Source organism: Ranitomeya imitator, chromosome 2 (genome assembly GCF_032444005.1).
Source record: "Ranitomeya imitator isolate aRanImi1 chromosome 2, aRanImi1.pri, whole genome shotgun sequence".
Classification (NCBI taxonomy): domain Eukaryota; kingdom Metazoa; phylum Chordata; class Amphibia; order Anura; family Dendrobatidae; genus Ranitomeya; species Ranitomeya imitator.
The window spans coordinates 59,154,706-59,174,248 of record NC_091283.1 but is presented as its reverse complement, the minus strand read 5'-3'; the positions used below and the strand labels follow the sequence as shown (position 1 = coordinate 59,174,248).

At 45.5% G+C, this 19,543-nt stretch overlaps 1 protein-coding gene across 2 annotated transcripts in view; it reads right to left on the bottom strand.

Moving 5' to 3' along the window:
* Positions 1-5,538: 5,538 nt before the first annotated feature.
* LOC138661864 (leucine-rich repeat and fibronectin type III domain-containing protein 1-like protein) overlaps positions 5,539-19,543 on the bottom strand; it is a 760,179-nt gene continuing 746,174 nt past the window's right edge. Inside the window, exon 5 of one of the 2 annotated variants that reach the window (XM_069746807.1) lies at positions 5,539-6,519. In XM_069746807.1, the coding sequence (XP_069602908.1) occupies positions 6,000-6,519 (520 nt within the window). In that variant the 3' untranslated portion in view covers positions 5,539-5,999. The remainder of the gene's footprint in view (positions 6,520-19,543) is intronic. The other variant, XM_069746806.1, reaches the window with a different exon arrangement.

The window sequence follows — 19,543 nt, the reverse complement described above, 5'->3', positions numbered from 1 at the left end:
ACCCTTATAACTCCCTAACAAAAAAAAAATTTTGGTTCCAAAATTTTGCTGATGTAAAGTAGACATGTGGGAAATGTTACTTATTAAGTATTTTGTGTGACATATCTGTGATTTAATTGCATATAAATTCAAAGTTGGAAAATTGCGAAATTTTCGCCAAATTTCCGTTTTTTTTCACAAATAAACGCAGGTAATATTAAAGAAATTTTACCACTATCATGAAGTACAATATGTCACGAGAAAAAATGTCAGAATCACCGGGATCCGTTGAACCGTTCCAGAGTTATAACCTCATAAAGGGACAGTGGTCAGAATTGTAAAAATTGGCCCGGTCCATAACGTGCAATCCACCCTTGGGGGTAAAGGGGTTAAGAACAGTTTTGGACTACGGTAATTTGAGGGTGCTGAATTCAAATCTGATCTTATAATTTCTCTATCACATCACGTTTTTGCGCTATAGGTATATAGCCCAATCACAGTGGAGAATGCTTTAACTATATATGTTCAACTTTTCCTGGTCTTAGTGAAGAGAATAAAAAGGCTGGAATATTTGATGGACCTCAAATAACACTTATGAGAGACCCAAATTTTATCACATCAATGAATGAGACAGAAGAAAGAGCTTGGAATGCATTTTGTAATGTGGTGCAGAATTTTCTAGGGAATAAGAAAGCCGACAACTATGAAGAGATTGTGGAAGAGCCACTAATGAGTCTGCGAAATCTTGGATGTAGAATGAGTATCAAGATTTACTATTTACACAGCCATTTGGACTTTTTTCCAGAGAACCTTGGGGATGTGAGCGAGGAACAAGGGGAGCGTTTTCATCAGGACATTAAAACAATGGAAGAACGGTATCAAGGCCGGTGGGACTCACATATGATGGCTGACTATGGCTGGAGCTTGATGAGAGACAACCCAGAAGCTGTACATCACAGATCAGCCAAGAAAAGAAAGTTCAAATAACTGCGATTTGTCATTCATCTGTGTGCCATACATATGTGTTTTTATATTTTGTAGTTTATTTCTGTAAGTATATTTGATTTGCTGTACATAGACTTTGCAATCTTTGTTATTCCTTGATTAAAAATATACAAAATGTAGTACCGAAAATCATGTATTTTTATCATAAAACTTTAGGAGTAATTTTCATCAAAAATTGAAAATATCTCGAAATCCTGATGTGATAGCTAAAAACGGAGTTCATATTAGTAATCAGCAGCCAAAATTGACTTAAAATATGTTTTAAAACCTTTTGCCAGAAAAATTGCGTTGACCAGTGTAATATCTAAATATACTCGGTGCATTCTGCCAGCCCTAACACCATATTGACAAGCGGCTAATTTACAAATAACGACGGTCCAGATTTTTTAAGCCAACTTTGTGGAGTGAGCAGCTTTGCACAAAAGTTTGACAACTTTTAAAAAAAGTCGAAGTTAAAAGGGTTATCCGGTACTATTTTTTTTTCTTTATTATGGGCCTAAAAACTAACAATTAGGTAGTTGATAACTACCTGCCTGTCGTGCCCAGCGCTGATCTCTGCCGATATGGACGGATCACAGACCGCTCCTGCTGGCAATTCAGCGGCTTCTGCTGACGTCACATCGACAGAGCAGCAACTTCTCTTCCGCTCCATTGATGGGGCGAGACTGGCGACTTCATACCGATTCACAGCTTGCTCCCCGCTGCCTAACCTGCGGGAAGCCGACTGTCAATCAAGCATGACGTTGGCAGTGACGGTTCGTTGTTCGCATGAAGAAGAGCTGCTTTGTTGATGCGGAGCAACTGAATCCCTGGTTGGACAATGACGGTGCCGGGTAGAACAGGTAGGTAGTTAGAAACTACCTGCCTGTTAGTTTTTAGGCTCGTAGTAAACAAAAACAATAGTCCTGCACAACCCTTTTAATGTGCCAAACTCTCGTATTCCTAAATAGAACCTGAAACTACATAACGTTCAGCAATGACAATACAATTTCACAGAAACATGTCCATAAATGCACCAGATTAAAGTAAGCAAAAAAGAAAGCTGCACACAATACACCAAGAACCATTGATTCTCCCTTTGTTTTCTTCACTTGGCCCTCATTCAGAAATCCGTTTTGTGGTTACAAATCCTACAGGTGCTATGACCCGACTACCGGCATCGCAGGCCCCTTATGCTCAGGCTCCTGGGTCATTACACCTGTTATCAGTTCAATCCTTCACCATTTTTAAAATCCCTGTTTACGGTCAGTGAATGTGGAGTTCGATCTATGATTTTCACCTGTGATAGTCTATAGCAGGGGTGTCAAACTGCATTCCTCGAGGGCTGCAAACAGGTCATGTTTTCAGGATTTCCTTGTACTGCACAGGTGATAATTTAATCACCAACTCATTATTTGTGTAGGTGATTAAATTATCACCTGTGCAGTACAAGGAAATCCTGAAAACATGACCTGTTTGCAGCCCTCGAGGAATGCAGTTTGACACCCCTGGTCTATAGGACCCTTCACATGTCCAATTTTTTTTTTCCTCAGACATAGTGGTCCACGGAAGATATCAGAGACATGTCTGATTTTGATCCGAAGGTTGGCTCAAAATCGTCAATCCCTGCATGTGTTGCGGCTGTCGAACATCCACCAGACATGCAACTGCGGGGACAAGAACATATTTTTCGAGCACGCCAAAAACACTGTTAGCACCCGAACATGCGCAGATAACACCTTATCCCAGCACGTTCGCTCATCACTAATCAGTAACACAAATCTGAACAGCCGCAAGATTTATTACAGTGGCTAATTTTTGGACACTTTTGACTCCGGTTGGTTTACTTTGCACCAATATTTTCCTGCTAAATCTTGGCATAATTTGGTGCACTTTGTTATATTGTAAATACAGTGCGTCCCTTTAAGGCTACTTTCACACTAGCGTCGGACTCGGCCCGTCGCAGTGCGTCGGGCTGAGGTTCCGACGCTAGCAGTGAATGCGCAGCACAATGGAGGCAGCGGATGCATTTTTCCTGCGCATCCGCTGCCCCATTGTAAGGTGCGGGGAGGAGGGGGCGGAGTTCCGGCCGCGCATGCGCGGTCGGAAAAAGCGGTCCGTCGGCAGCAAAAAACGTTACATGTAACGTTTTTTGCTCCCGGCGGTCCGCCACAACACGGTGCAACCGTCGCACGACGGTTGCGACGTGTGTCAATGCGTCGCAATGCGTCGCTAATGTTAATCTATGGGGCAAAAACGCATCCTGCAAACAACTTTGCAGGATGCGTTTTTTTCCCATAAACGACGCATTGCGACATATTGCAAAAAACGCCAGTGTGAAAGTAGCTTAAAAGGTAGAAACAAAAAAAAATGTTTTAAACAGATAACCAATAGGTCTAAAACTGGCTGCTACAATTTCCAACAATGCCCAGGCACACATATAGTAATTCTTTTTCCTTTGTCTATAATTTTTGGAAATATTGCAAAACATCAGATGCAAAATTGCAAGTCTATTCTCAGCAGTAATGGATGCACTTGTGTAAACTAGGTAAGAGTTACTAATGTGTTTGCACCTAGGCCTCGTCTTAACGGCAATAAAATATGGCACATTTCTAGTGCATGATGTCACATTTTGAGTTAGACGTATTATAACCCCTTCATAATCGTGCAATTTTCAATTTTATTTTTTTTTTTGCACTTTCAGAACGTTTTCAGTTTTCCCAGCGAGATGGCAGTATAGCTTTTTTTTTGTGACCAAATTGTAGTTTTGAGCGACTGCAAAATTTTCCAAATTGGGTGAAATGGTGAAAAAAAAACAACTATTTTTTCGTCGTTCATTGTGCAGTAAGAATGATGTAGCGACATGATTAATTTTACTATAATTCTGCTGATACCAAGTTGTATAATTTCTTTAATTTTCTGTTGAATTAGAAAATGTTTTTAACTTTTGTAAAAAAAAAAAAAAATTCTGAGCTCTGAACATTATTTTCTTGTAGGAGGTCTTGTTTTTTTACACAGTGATCTGACGTTTTTATTAATACCATTTTGGGGCACATTCAATGTTTTGATTGCTTTATATTGCATTCTTTGGATGAGGTGCAGTGACAGAAAAACAGCAATCCTGGCATTTAGAATTTTTTTTAATGTTTATAGTGTTTTCCTTCTGTGTTGATTAGTTTTATATTTTGCCAGACCGGACTTTTACAGACCCTGTGATACCAAATATATTTAGTTTTAGTTTTTATTTTTGAACTGGAAAAAAGGTAATTCTCACTTTATATATCTTTTAATATTTTTTTAAAACATTTTACTTAAGTTTTAATTTTTGAGTCCCTCTAGAGACTTGAAACTTATTCTATGAACTGCAATGCTACAGTACAGAAGAAATGATGATCTGTGTATTGGAGTGCACCAAAGGGGTTTTTCAGTGGGTTCCTGGCAGTAATGGCAAGTCTCTGGCACCCTGTGATCGTGTCATGGGGGAAAAATGGGCACCGGAATGCTTATGTTACACAATAATGCAGCTTAAATGCTGCTGTCAGAGATTGAAAGCGGCATTAAAGGGAACCTGTCACCTGAATTTGACGGGTCCGGTTTTCGGTCATATGGGCGGGGTTTTTGGGTGTTTGATTCACCCTTTCGTTACCCGCTGGCTGCATGCTGGCCGCAATGTTGGATTGAAGTTCATTCTCTGTCCTCCGTAGTACACGCCTGCGCAAGGCAATCTTGCCTTGCGCACGCGCAGTATTCTTTGCCCAACTGCCGGCAAAGCCGAAAAGCATTAGTGCGCATGTGCCGGCGCACTATGTCCCGGAAGTATTTTGCAGTGTTCCGGGACATAGTGCGCCGGTGCATGCGCACTCATGCTTTTCAGCTTTGCCCGCAGTTGGGCAAAGCATACTGCGCGTGCGGATTGCCTTGCTCAGGCGTGTACTTCGGAGGACAGAGAATGAACTTCAATCCAATATTGCGGCCAGCGGGTAACGAAAGGGTGAATCAAACACCCGAAAACCCCGCCTATATGACCGAAAACCGGTCCCGCCAAATTCAGGTGACAGGTTCCCGTTAATGTCGTTAAATAGCAGCAATCCGAGTTGGCTCCAGTCTCTGCTGTTGGAAGCATGTGCTGACTGTATAACACAGCCGTCATCTGCCAAGTATTGAGCGAGCTAAAAAGAACGATCCACGGCGTCTAGCTCATCTATTTCAGTATTCTGGCTCCACATGGGGGTTTTGCTTAATATGCCACAACGTGCACCAAATTTGCTCAAATATTTGCCGCAAAATAAGGTAGACAAAGGTGCATAAAGATGCACAAAAATCATCATCCAGAATGTGCCACTGTGCTAAATTTGATGCCTGACTAGTCCAACTTTTACGCTGTCTAATTAGAAGAGCAGTTTAGAAAACCTTCATTTTCTTGCTAAACTGCAAATATAATAAGTCCCTCATCCATGTACTTAATAAAAGAAGGAGTCTTATAGCAGGTATTGTGCAGTTGTCTTATTCATTAGGTCAGGTGCACAATAGCTGCAGCTATCTGTAGATGAGACATCACTGCTCTGCTCACCTCCTGATGTAGAACGATTACTCCTTTAATTATTCAGTAAGGTCATTAAAAAAAGATTTATACATACTAATCTTCCAAATTTTGCATGAAATTGTATGAGTGTTCATTCAGGATATTAAATAAATGAGTGTAAAAGAACTAAAAAGCCCAATTTATTACACTTTCACGCATTTGTAGCATTCGTGGAAACCAATTATTTCACATTAGCCTGGTTTTAGTCACACACTTTATATTTAATAATATTCAACCAAAAATAGTTAAGAATGCAAGAACCCTTTTTACAGATTAAAAAAATAGCTTTTTTGTTGTAACCATCTGATCTTAAAAATAGACAATAGGTACGAAACCGTCGATGCGGCTCCTTGCATGAAAATGTTCTTCACGATACCACAATGTCCAGTTTCGGGTGTACCGTCCTTTTTTTTTTTCTTATAAGAGGTGCATACGTTTGTGGTATAATGTTCTGCTAGTGAGACAGGACGTCATTTGTTATAAAGGTAGTATCGGGTACAGTCACTTTTTCACCATCTGGGGTGAGGTCAACTATGGTTTTGCTTTTGATGGACGTTCCTGAGATGTCCTGCATAATACTGTCTCTCCTCTCGTTGAGCTTCGATGATGAGCGTCCCATTGTCCCGCTCTGACTACCGTTGGTTTGAGAGCACACGTTGGTGACCTTGGTTGGTTTAGATTTGGGGTGATTATTGTAGACTTTATATTTCATTAACAGAATAAAGATGAAGACTAGGACAGAGGCCACTATGATGCCACCTATGATGATGATCATGGTTCCACCAAGAAACTGTGCATGGAGCGACCTGCACTGCTTATACTCCTGTTCCGTGGTAAATTGTACACAGCCGATCACTCTGGTTGCAGTTAGTGAGGTTATTCCATCATCATAAACGGCCAGGACACACAAGTCGTAAATGCGAGACGACACCAGGTCACTCAGGAAAAATGACTTGCTTGAAGATGGGATCATTCTGTATAAACAGAAAGGTAGGATATTGTTAGGATATAGAAATATTACATTCCATAGAAGTTTCTTTCGGGGCAATGCTCTGGTCTAGGTTATTTTTCTTTTTAATTAAATTTTATAAAATTTTACAATCAGAAATAAGACAAACCAATCACAATTTGGCTTACAAATTAGAGAATCAGAAGGAAGGAAGTACAGTTAGAATGATCTCTTGGAAGACGTTTCCTCCTAGTGGCATCAAAACATATTGGGCAATAGAACAGAAAATGACAAAGTCCAGCAGCAATTCTAAATTATGCCAAGTTAAGATGACTCCATCCCAATACACATATTACAATTCTAATAAAACCACAATACTCAATAAGACAAGACTTACACATAGGGCAGAGGTGTCAAACTGCATTCCTTGAGGGCCGCAAACAGGTCATGTTTTCAGGATTTCCTTGTATTGCACAGGTGATAATTTAATCACCTGCATAGAATGTTTCCAGCACCTTGTGCAATACAAGGAAATCCTGAAAACATGACCTGTTTGAGGCCCTCGAGGAATGCAGTTTGACACCTCTGACATAGGGAAGATAGATCTTTTCTCCTTGCGGAGAGTGACATGTTAAGCATGTCAAGGTGAGGAGACTTAAAGCTGCAATGCTACTCTGGGAAATATACAAATTGTCTCTTCAGAGAAGAAGGGGATTAGACCTCTAGTGCCACCTATTGGAAGTAGCAATCCTAACAGTCAATGTCGACCCTTTAACGAGCCTTGTCACATGACTTAGGATAAGAGCCAAACCTCTCAATCAGCTAAACCAGATCTTCACTTTGCACTGACGAGGGGCCGTACCCCGAAACACAGTGTCTGTAAATTGAGATCTGGTTTGGCTCTTATCCTAAGTTAAAGGGTCGACATTGACTGTTAGGATTGCTACTTCCAATAGGTTGCACTAGAGTTCTAATCCTCTTCAAGGAGTTCTAAACCTGTTCAAAAACCAACATGCACCTAGCTGTTGCTTTTTTGCCCTAAAATAGTCCCAGGGAGCCCAGACGATCTCAAATCTGTCCAAACTCGTATTCAATAAGGCTGTCGTGCTCCATCATGCGGATCTCGTCTATTCTATCTGAAAGCTTCTGATTAGAAGGGGGAGTAGTGTGTCTCCAATGAAGGGCAATCATCTAGCTGCCGTCAACAGATGTAACGACAATCTGGTCAAATTCCTCCCCATCCCACCCATCCACTAGGGGAAACATTTAGTAGGTATATAGCAGGGTCCAGCTCAACCTCCACATAAAGAACCTTTTGTCATCTAGGTGATTTAATATAGTCATCTACTGATGGTCAGGCACTGATCTTCATGAGCCCAAAATGGATGTAGGAGAACGGTTAATGCCCTAACCATAGACATCATCTGTTCAGCATAGAAAAAAAGGCAGCCGCATTTACCAACATAGGTCAGAAAACTAATGCAGTAGCCCCCGACATAAAGGGGTAAGCAACATAGGTGCAAAATACTGATGAAACAACCAATCACATACCGGTCAAATTGTGGCGGTCGCCTACTATGAGAATTGCACACTGCTAAGGTCTGACTTACAGTGATGCACCTGTGTTGCCTTTGCCTCCATCAAGGGGGTACAGCTTCCTATAGTGCATTAGTTTTCTGATCTTTTTTTGCTAAATATGGCTGCCTTTTTTCTGCTGTTTTTTTTTAATTTAATGTCGTTTTTGCTGTATTTTTGCTTTTATACAACAGTAGTCCATGTAAATATATTATCCTGAGGTCAATTTTTAATTTTTTCCAAGAATCATAACCTTTTTTTTTTATTGTTACATCTACATAAACTATGAAGTCTTTTGTTCTTTTGTGGAACAAGTTGTAGTTTTGGATGACACCATTAATTTTATTGTACAATGTGCTAAAAACCAGGAAAAAAAGTATAAGTGGAGTGAAATGGTGACTATAAGGGTATGTGCACACGTATCCTGGAGGAGAAGCTATTATTTTGATTGGTATCATCATTTTGAGATACATATGAGGTTTTGATCATGTTTTATTGCACTTTTTCGGGAAGGTATCATTGACCTAAAGCAAAAAAATCTAAATGCAAGAGTAGCTGTTATGTCATTCATATATGGGGTATATTTTATATTGAGAGAGATCACATTTTTACAGATGTGGCAATACCAATTGTTCTGTTTCTAATTTGTTTTGTCAAAAGTGTGTGTTCAAATGTTTACAGTCTATTTTTTTCCATTTTTTTTAAATTATTTTTAAAGAGTCTTACTTTTTTTTTGTCTCTCAAAGGGACCTGAACTTGCAATTGTTTAATCTATACACCGCAATTACCCACTATTTCAGTATATAGGAAAATTAATGATGTGCTATGATCCCATTCTGTGGTTGGTCTCCACAACAGTACAAAGGCAGTGGCTGCAACCCATCAACACCTTGCAATCACATTATAGGGAGTGGGGGGCATGAATTCCAGGAAAGCCTGACCTGCTGGGATTGCGGTAAATGCCCAAATGTAAAGCAAGGGGTTGTAGCGGCTGCGTCCCAGCATGCTTCTCCCCTCCTCCGGCTGCAGCCCAGGGTCTGCACTTGGCTCACATATCCCCGAGCACTGTGCTTGGGACGCACACGCACTCCTTCCTTCAAGGGACAGCGCACGCTGTCCCCAGCCAATGGCTGGGAGACACTTATTATTTAAGGCACCTGAATGGAGAAGCCTGAGCATCGTGTTAAGTCAGTTGCCTGCACGCTTGCTATTTGTCAGGTCCCCAGTACCCACCAATAAGTTTACCAGTCCTCTACCTGTCTGCCTGTACTTGTCTTGTGTCCCTGTATATCAGCTGTGCCTGCCAGCATCTGCCTGCCTGTATATCAGTCGTGCCTAGCGGTACACCAGCTCTACCTGCCGTGCCTACCTGAACACCAGCTGTACCGGCCCGCATCTGCCATGCCTACCTGTACACCCGCTGTACCTGCCTGCACCTGCCGTGCCTACCTATACACCCGCTGTACCTGCCTGCACCGGCCGTGCCTACCTGTACACCAGCTGTGCCTGCCTGCACCTGCCGTGCCTACCTGTACACCATCTGTACCTGCCTTCACCTGCCGTGCCTACCTGTACACCAGCTGTACCTGCCTTCACCTGCCGTGCCTACCTGTACACCAGATGTACCTGCCTGCACCTGCCGTGCCTACCTGTACACCAGCTGTACCTGCCTGCACCTGCTGTGCCTACCTGTACACCAGCTGTACCTGCCTTCACCTGCCGTGCCTACCTGTACAGCAGCCGTTTCTGCCCTCAGCTGCCGTGCCTACCTGTACACCAGCTGTACCTGCCTGCACCTGCTGTGCCTACCTATACACCAACGTTGCCTGCCTGCGCCTGCCGTGCCTACCTGTACACCGTTACCTGCCTGCACCTGCCACGCCTACCTGTACACCAGCTGTACCTGCCTGCACCTGCCGTGCTAGTTTGTATACACGTCGTCCCTGTCTGCACCTGCCGTGATTCCCAGTATTCCTTTTGTGCCTGCCTGTACTTATCAAGTCCATCTGGTATTGGCCGTTCCATGTGTCTGCCCTTTCGGGGATCTGCTGCCGTGCGTCCGAGGAATGTCTTGGAGTAGCACCTGCTGCTGGTGATTCCATCTCTATTTTCGAATTTTATTCATTTTTGATAATACATTTTTTTTCTGAATTTTACCACATATGCCTCGCTGGAATTCCAATCCTGTTCATATTGAATGCTGGAGATTTTGCCTTGCTCCAGGCCATCCGCGCAGGACTTCTCATCTGTATTCCTACAGCGCGGTGAGCTGACTTTTCTTTCTTATTTTTTCACTATAGACATTATAGGATTTCGGTGAAATGAACCTAGAACTATCTAATGTGTATCTCCATCTTAAGGATAGGGACAATTCGGTGGCATTTTGTTAGCGTGTATGCCTGTATTGTAGTATCACTAAAACTAAGAAAATACAGCCGAACTTTGAAATGTTAAAAATAGCAAATTAAGAAAATAGGATCTGAATTACTGCCATAGAAAATAGGTAAATGCTACTTTATGTACATATGGAATATTGGAAAAATGGAACTGTAATATTTCTACAAGAAAATTACAAGAAAAAAAGAAAGATTATTTATAGCAAAGATGTATTTAAGTACAAAAATAAAATTGGCCTCAACGATGTCCAAAGAATGTTTAAGATTAAAATTTGTAAGACTTTGGCAAGTTATGACGAAATATTCCATCACATCTCTATTATAATAAATATGTTAAACGGAATCTGTCAACAGGTTTTTGCTACCTCATCTGAGCAGCATCATGTAGGCAAAGAGAAGCTGAATCCAATGATGTATCAGATTCCTGGGTGCAGCAGTTCTGACAATCACAGTTGTTAGATTTTGCAGAGCTGAGAATACTGCCCCCGCCCACACAAGTCTCTCTGTGCACACATGCTATAGACAGTGAGCTGCTTATCACAGGAGGGGCGGAGTCAGACTGGCAAGCACGCTCTGCTGTAGTCCAGACAATGATAATCACTACGTGATAAAACCTTCACTGTATGTAAACAGCAGCACACAGCCTAACAAGTGACACATTATTGAATTATGTGTATTATCCCATAGCTTATGCTGTCCTCAGATTACATAGCAAAAACCTGCTGCCAGATTCCCTTTAATTTCTATGTGACCAAATCCCATAATTTCCTCTTATTGCCCTCCCTCCTCTATTATCGCCGCTCTACAGGTAGTATACTAATAAATGCCATTTTCACCCGATATAGCAGAAATGTGTTTATCTCGGCCAATGCTTGTATACTTCAGTAGCCACATGTCTATTCGGGAACATTCTGTTCCTGACTGACTTCTGCAGTTCTCCGCTCTCCTCTTGTCCTTTGTCTTGAGTGGCATTGCAAGTGTTTTCAATAGTCCTCTTATAAAGACGGCATCACATCTGACAGAGTAGTGGAAATAATGATCCTGCCACGATGATCCGCTACTTTCTTTGTATATGGTGTGACTGTTATTACTTCATTATCAGGAGATTTTGATTGCGGCCAATTATTCTGAACGGACCTTTGTTTAGACTAAATCTTTGCCAATCAGCAGAGACCACCCGGCCCCCTGTAATTCTTCTTTTTCTAACCTGATATAAGTCATTTTTATAACCATTGTGCATTTTGGTTCTCTGGCTCAGGACCAAAGTCTGGTCATTACTTCATAGGTTTCCTATGTTTGCTTGTACGGCTGGGATCCCACGGGCCGGCTACTGCATGCGGGTGTGAGTAGTGCCCACCAGTGCCCATGAATGAGCACAAGTTTGCGGTAACCGAGGTATTATCTTCAAGCTTGTGCACTTATTTGCCACTGCACATAGGTTTGACTTTTGACCGCTTGCAGTAGCATCGCCTTCAGCTACCTTCTCGGCCGCTTGTGTAAGGGGGTGACAGAGGCCGACATATGCCTCCCCCTCTTTGAACAGTATTCACATTAAATGTGTGCGGTTCCATAGTGTTTATGACTGTTAATATATTCATTTACTGTTACTGTAATGTGTATGTACTTGACATGTGTTGTATATAGCATCAGGGATAAAAGGTAGCATACAATAGTGGGGAACCATGGAGAAAGGGTATGAGAGTTTTTTTAGGATAGGCATTTTTAGCATAAAGGGTTTTCCAGGCTGGGAGGAGTTACAGATGGGTGTAGTGCAGAGCAGTGGGGATATAGTGAAGACACTTCTTGGTTGGGAGCAGAGCCCGGGCAGCCATGCCCAGGGCAAGGTGAAGTGATGCAGCAGTGAGACAAGGCAGAGATTGACAGGACAGCACAGGGATTGTCCAGCGAGGCAAAGATTGCCAGGACGGGACAGGGATTGTGTAACACCCCAGGTGGCCGGTTGTTACAGTGATATTGCCTTCCTTTCGGGGAAGGTAATATCATGCTTGGAGGCAAGGGGAATCCTCTTTGCCAGGTAAGGGACCCACATTCAACTCATTCCGAATCCAGGCAAGAAGGGGGAGCTCAAGACCCTGTTTCAGGAGAGCTTCCCTCAGACATATGTATCCAGGCCTGGAGGAGGAGTTAGTGAGTTGGTCCTAGGAGACCACAGAGAGCAGACGTCAGGAACAGACGGAGTGCAGACAGCGGAGCCGTGCAGCCAGGATTGAGCTGCAGCTTCAGGAAGGAAGGGGAACCCAAGGGGTTGAATGTGGTGGGGCTACTGAGGGACGGAGCAGAGGAGAGATAAAGGGCTCAGAGGGGAACTGCAACCGGGCACCTTCAGAGCCAGAATGCAGAAACCGGGAACCCGAGGTAGTGTCGCTCTCCAGGACACACGACAGAACCGGAGGGCTAAGAACTGTATGTGATTTGCCCACACAAACACCTGAAGACGCAGCAGCACCTGAAGAGCCTGGGTCATGATAGAGACCCTGTAAAATGGCTCAAGCTGCCCGTCATACAGGTACCTGTCCCAGGACAGGGGAAAGAAGGGGTACCTTGCCAGCAAGCTTCAGACAGTAGCGACCTCGCACACCAGTGTTAGTAGGAAAGGCTCATGGATCTCAACTGGAAAAGGGATTCATCTATTGCCTCCAGGCCGGCCGGACCACCGCGACACCTGTACCTGGTACCCTGGACTGAGATGGACTGTTACCATCAGTAACCCAGGTAAATACTATCATACGGTATCCTTTATTTATCGGCATACACCATCATTGCCGCCCTCACCTTGGGAGGACTGGGGTCCCTGCTTCACCTTTGGAAAGCGTCACCATCTTGCTGCAACAACACCACCCCAGAGGACCCCTTAAGCAGCGTCGGTCCCTACAGACCGAGAACCACAGGTGGCGTCACAAATATAGACTTTATTACAATTCCCCTAAAAAGACCATTCCCTTTAATTTGAGCGCACAGGGCCACGGACCGGGTCGCAGCCACCGTGACATCCCCTTTAAGTGCGACCGGAGCCGGTAGCGAGTACCCCCACTGCCCAGGCGGGCGACTCAATTGTCCCGCGAGGCAGAGATTGCCAGGACGTGACAGGGATTGTCCAGCGAGGTAGAGATTGCTAGGATCGGACAGAGATTGTCAGGACAAGCAGAGATTGCCGGGAACAATAGAGATGGTTGGACAGGCAGAGATTGTCGGGACAGGCAGAGATTGCCGGGAGCAGAGGAAGTTGTCAGAGAAGGAAGGGAAAGCTCCAGGAATGTCATTGCATGAGAACTGTGCTGCATCTGTAATAAGAACCCTGTTGCTAAGTAAAGTTTAAACTGTTAAGTATAGACATAGACTCTGGAGTCGTTTGTGAGAATCGGGAATGTGGAGTTGGGATAACTGAGGCAGAAGGAACCCCAGCATCTAAAGTGAGTGTTCTACTTTGTTTCCTTTATGAGGCGCCAGGGTGCGGGAATGCAACAGCACCTCGCCACAGCTACCACCCTGGCCACCTTAGGGTATGTGCACACGTTGCAGATTTGCCTGTGGATGTTTCTGCAATAAATCCACAGCTCTTGGCAGAAAACGCAGGTGCATTTTTTATGCGTTTTTGCGCGGTTTTGATGTGTTTTTTGAATGTGACATCACAAGTAGGCGGAGCCTATCGGCCATCTTTTTTTCTCCGCGTGGTATCCAGGGACGCTACCGGCCGGAGCTTCCCTGGCTCTACATCGCGTCCCACCATCTGACTCAGACAGCACCGCAGCCCCGGCTATCTACATCAAGCGAGTGAGCCACCATCCAGCATTGCAATGTATACTGCAGCGACCATTGCATGCGCAGGTAGGCTGGCAGTTACAAACTTGTTGACAGATACACGAGTATATCTTGCGGGTACTTTAGTGGTTCTGGCTAGTAGAATGACTAGTGTATTATACAAGTACATCATGCAGGCATTGTAGTAATTCTGGCCAGTAGAAGGATTAGTATATTATATTGTATTATATACTTTTTAACCATTCTTTTAACCATTTATATGGTCACCCCATCCATGACATTGCTATTGGTCGATCCCTCGAAGGGATGACACCCCTTTTTATACCTTAACCTTCAGGTATTTTGTCACCAAAAACCCCCCCACCAAATAACGACAGACTCTGAACTTGGATTATAATTGGCCACAGTGGCCTTTATTATAAACATACAACAAGAATAAATAACGTAGGGAGGAGTCCTTGAAGCTCCAAACTGGTGGTCAACCATAACAGAGAGTGGACAGAAATATGCCATATATTTACTCCCAGCCGTAACCACCCAGGCTCGGGACCACCAAAATACCCCGAAGGGTTAACCATGTCCACTTTTAACCTGGGGATCCGGCCCACCGTTGCCAAGATCCCCCCCCCGAACCACCAGACCCGAAAACCAAGCTTACACCCACTGAAGGATCCGTACCCCGACGGATCCCCTAGGCCAATTTATCACCAACTCCAAGGACCTCTCCCACCGCCTTGAGCCACCATGACCCAAAACAACTACCCGAAAACGCAACAATACAAAAACACGAAAAAAAACAAAAAAACAGAGCGGGTGGCCGGCATCTTCCTGATGCTCCAGAGCGGGAACTGGTAAGCCCCACCCCACCCTTTCCTTATAAACCCCTGCCTCATGCATAACACCCCCCTCCCATAATTAACCCCTTCCCCTCCTATCTCTCCCTCCCAAACCCCTGTCATGACGGCCTGCACATACGCCGTCTGCGGGGGGATGGGACGGCTCGCTCCGGCCTGCTCTTGACATTGCTATTGGTCGATCCCTCGAAGGGATGACACCCCTTTTTATACCTTAACCTTCAGGTATTTTGTCACCAAAAACCCCCCCACCAAATAACGACAGACTCTGAACTTGGATTATAATTGGCCACAGTGGCCTTTATAATAAACATACAACAAGAATAAATAACGTAGGGAGGAGTCCTTGAAGCTCCAAACTGGTGGTCAACCATAACAGAGAGTGGACAGAAACATACCATATATTTACTCCCAGCCGTAACCACCCAGGCTCGGGACCACCAAAATACCCCGAAGGGTTAACCATGTCCACTTTTAACCTGGGGATCCAGCCCACCGTTGCCAAGATCCCCCCCCGAACCACCAGACCCGAAAACCAAGCTTACACCCACTGAAGGATCCGTACCCCGACGGATCCCCCAGGCCAATTTATCACCAACTCCAAGGACCCCTCCCACTGCCACAATGAGGGTATTTGAATAACTTAAATACCCGAGACCCCATCACACTTCACCGCTATTGCCCTTTCAATACCGTTTTGTAAACCCAAAGCCCATAAGTCAGTGCCCACCGCATTCAGGTGAACACCATCACCCAGGAGAAAGTGCTCCCCACCCTGTTCCAGATGACGGACAAACAAACCTCCATTCTTTACCACAAACTTGGCAACCGTCCGATTAACTTTAATCCTGGCTTTATTGACCTTGTCCGCAGATCTGGCGTGCCTCCAACACCTCCTCGGAACAATATCCGTTCAAACCACCAGCACCTCCCCAAAGGACACCCATAATCTGAGAAGGTCATGTTTTATATCCCGGATCAGTTCCCGACAGGGGCGAATCCCCAAATCGTTTCCTCCAACGTGCAAAACCAAAATGTCTGGAGATCTGTCTAAACGAGCATTGTTATGCACTTCCTTCAAAACCCCGTTCCAGCCCAATCCCCGAAAACCCAACCATCTGACCACAGCCACCTCTTTGGAGAACCCGAGCTGCCGACCGTCCCGCCGAACGTCCGCCCGTCTCGCGCCCCAATACACGTACGAGTGACAGACGATCCAGATCAACAGGGGGTTGGAACCTGAAAATACATAACAACTTAAAATCCACAACCGTACTACAAATACAAAACATCGTGAAAAAACCCCATCCTCCCCTCCATCCCCACTTAAGGTCTCACGTAGCTCTTATAACGCCTCGACTCCCATCTCCCAATCCTTTGCACCACTTCCGGTGCTAAACCTCCCAAAGCCGCCTCAGTCACGGCCCCAATTCGGAAGGAGTGAGAGGCAAAACGAGAAGCATCTAATCCCAACTCCCCCAGAGCCCGTCTAAGCACCGCCACAAACTGAAACTTGGACAAAAAGGACCCATTTTCATGACACAACAAAGGACCCTCCTTAGACGGCTGAAAACTAAAAGCCTCCCAGCAACTAACGGGACACATGAGTGAACCCACAACAGCGCCCAAAACCACACGTTTGCCTCTACCCTCCTGGTCAGTCTTCGACCTACGCAACCAAAATTGTAAACCACTTTCGGTAAGCACCACATCCCTGGCCAAAAGCCCCCCTTGCGCGTACGTGTTAGGCGACACGATCTCACTCACCCGCAGTGCGCAAAAAATTCCAGGGAAAATGCTAAACGGAAAAGATCCACCTCAAAGTCAGATGTGCAAATCTCACTGAGCTTCACACCTACTCGTTCCAGCAAGCTAAAGGAAATCGGGCGCCTTAGATCGCCCTTTCCCGCCTTCCTTCTAAAACCCTTCACCGCCTGTCTTACTACGAACATTTTCGTTAAATCCCGTAAACCTCTAAGCTGAAAACCAAAAGCCAAAGCCGACCGAATCCTCTCTGCCTTTGACGCCGACCATCCGTCATCGGCACCACGTCTCAACCACAACAACAGGGCCCCCACATAATCATCACCCATGTTACCCACCCCACAAGACACCAACCAGGACTCCCAATCACACCACACCGACCGGTATGCTGCCCATGTGCTGGGTGCCAAAGACGCCTGAATCAAAGGTCATGCAGCCCGGATACAACACTCCAGAGTTCCTGCGGGCAATCCCGACCCGTCTCCTCCGCCTCCGGAGCCAAAGCACGGAAACGCTCCCACTGAAACCGAGACAAAGAGTCAGAGATGGAGTTCTCAACACCGGGCACATGAGTTGCCGAAACATATGCATTAATAGACATGCAGAACAACAGTAACTGACGCAAAACCCGAATAACTGGAGGGGGACGATGCCGTCAAACTGTTGATAACACAGACTGCCATGTTATCACAATTAAACCGTACCCTGCGATTGCGCAAATCATCCTTCCACAGATAAACAGCCACCAAAATAGGAGAAATCTCCAATAAAGTCACGATTTTTACCATCCCGGAACCGAACCAGTCGTCCGGCCACCTGGAGGCACACCACTGACCACCAAAAAAGGCGCCAAAACCAATCCCACCTGACGCATCCGTGAACAAATCCAAGTCATAATTGCCCACCACTTCCTCCATCAGAAGCGATCGGCCGTTGTACCATGCCAAAAAACTATCCCAAACCTCCAAATCGGCTTTGTGCTCGCTAGAAAAGCGCACGAAATGATGGGGGGCCTTCACCCCCGCTGTAGCACCTGCGAGCCTCCGGTAAAACACCCTCCCCATTGGGATAATTCTGCACACAAAGTTCAATTTGCCAAGAAGAGATTGAACTTCCCGCAGAGGCAACTTCTTCAAGCGACGCGCTCGAGCCACCTCGCTTTTCAAACCGACCACCTTCTCCTCGGGTAACCGAAACTCCCATGCGACCGTATCAATGACAATGCCCAGAAATGAAATACACGTACTGGGCCCTTCGTTTTTTTCTGGCGCCAGCGGAACACCGAACCGCTTGGCCACCCAAATCACTGTCTGTAAAGCCATTTCACAACAACCAGATTGAGCAGGCCCGATGCACAAAAAATCATCCAAATAATGGATAATGTAGTCCAAACCAGACACATCCCGAACGACCCACTCCAGAAACGAACTGAAAGCCTCAAAATATGCGCAAGACAAAGAACAGCCCATCGGCAAACATCTGTCAACATAAAACCCTTGGTCCCAATAACAACCCAACAGTCTAACGCTATCCGGATGAACAGGAAGTAACCGGAAAGCCGACTCAATATCTGTCTTAGCCAATAATGCGCCCCTGCCGCATCTACGTACCAAACGTGTAGCCTCATTAAAAGACGTATACACCACGGAGCAAAGCTCCGGATCTATTCCGTCATTCACAGACCGCCCCTTAGGGTAAGACAAATGATGAATTAGCCTAAACTTGTTAGGCTCCTTCTTCGGAACCACACCCAACGGGGAAATAACCAAATCCTCAAGGGGTGGAGCGGGGAAAGGGCCAGACATCCTACCAAACGCCACTTCCTTGCTCAACTTTTCCGACACTACCGCCGCGTGCAACACTGCCAACTTCAGATTCCTTACAACTTGCGGGATACTAAAAGTAGGGGCAGGTATCCGAAAACCATCCCGAAAGCCCAAAAACAACATCTCCGCTTTCGGCCTATCTAGAAAGGGGGCCATCTCGTCCAACCTCACTGGCGTCACCCCCTTTTGAATTACCATCAGGCATAGCCTTCTTCTTGAAGCACTTCGCGGCCCCATGGGAGGATCCACTGCAATGTGAGCACGCGTGCTTGAATTTACAGGTGGCCCCAAATTTGCACTGGCCGTCGTTAAACTGCCAGCATAGGCCGTGCTTCTGGCTCGCTTGGCCAGACTGACTACCAGATCCTGAACTGCCTTGCGCCGCGGTCTGGCCGGCATTTCCGGCCCCCCCTTGAAAGGAGTGACCAAACTTTGTGGGCGCCATCACTCGCAACCACAAACCAATGTCCTTCTGATCCCACCGGATCGCCGGACGAACAGCCTTCCGCTGCCTAAACTGCTCATCGTACCGGAGCCAGGCCTGGCCCCCGTACACCCTGTACGCCTCGCCTATCGAATCCATGTAACAGAAGAGCGCCGAACAATTTTCCGGCGCCTTCTCACCCACTACGCTCGCCAGAATTGCAAACGCTTGCAACCAGTTCACAAAAGTCTGCGGAATAAGGCGCCACCTCCGTTTTTCCTCGTCCTCTTTCTTACTGTCCTCTTTTTTGCTCTTATCTACCCTGTTTCCCCGAAAGTAGGACCCCCCCGAAAGTAAGACAGGGTGGGGGTTTCGGGGGGGTCCTCCAATGTAAGGCCTCCCCCGAATGTAAGGCAGGGTTGGGGGGGCC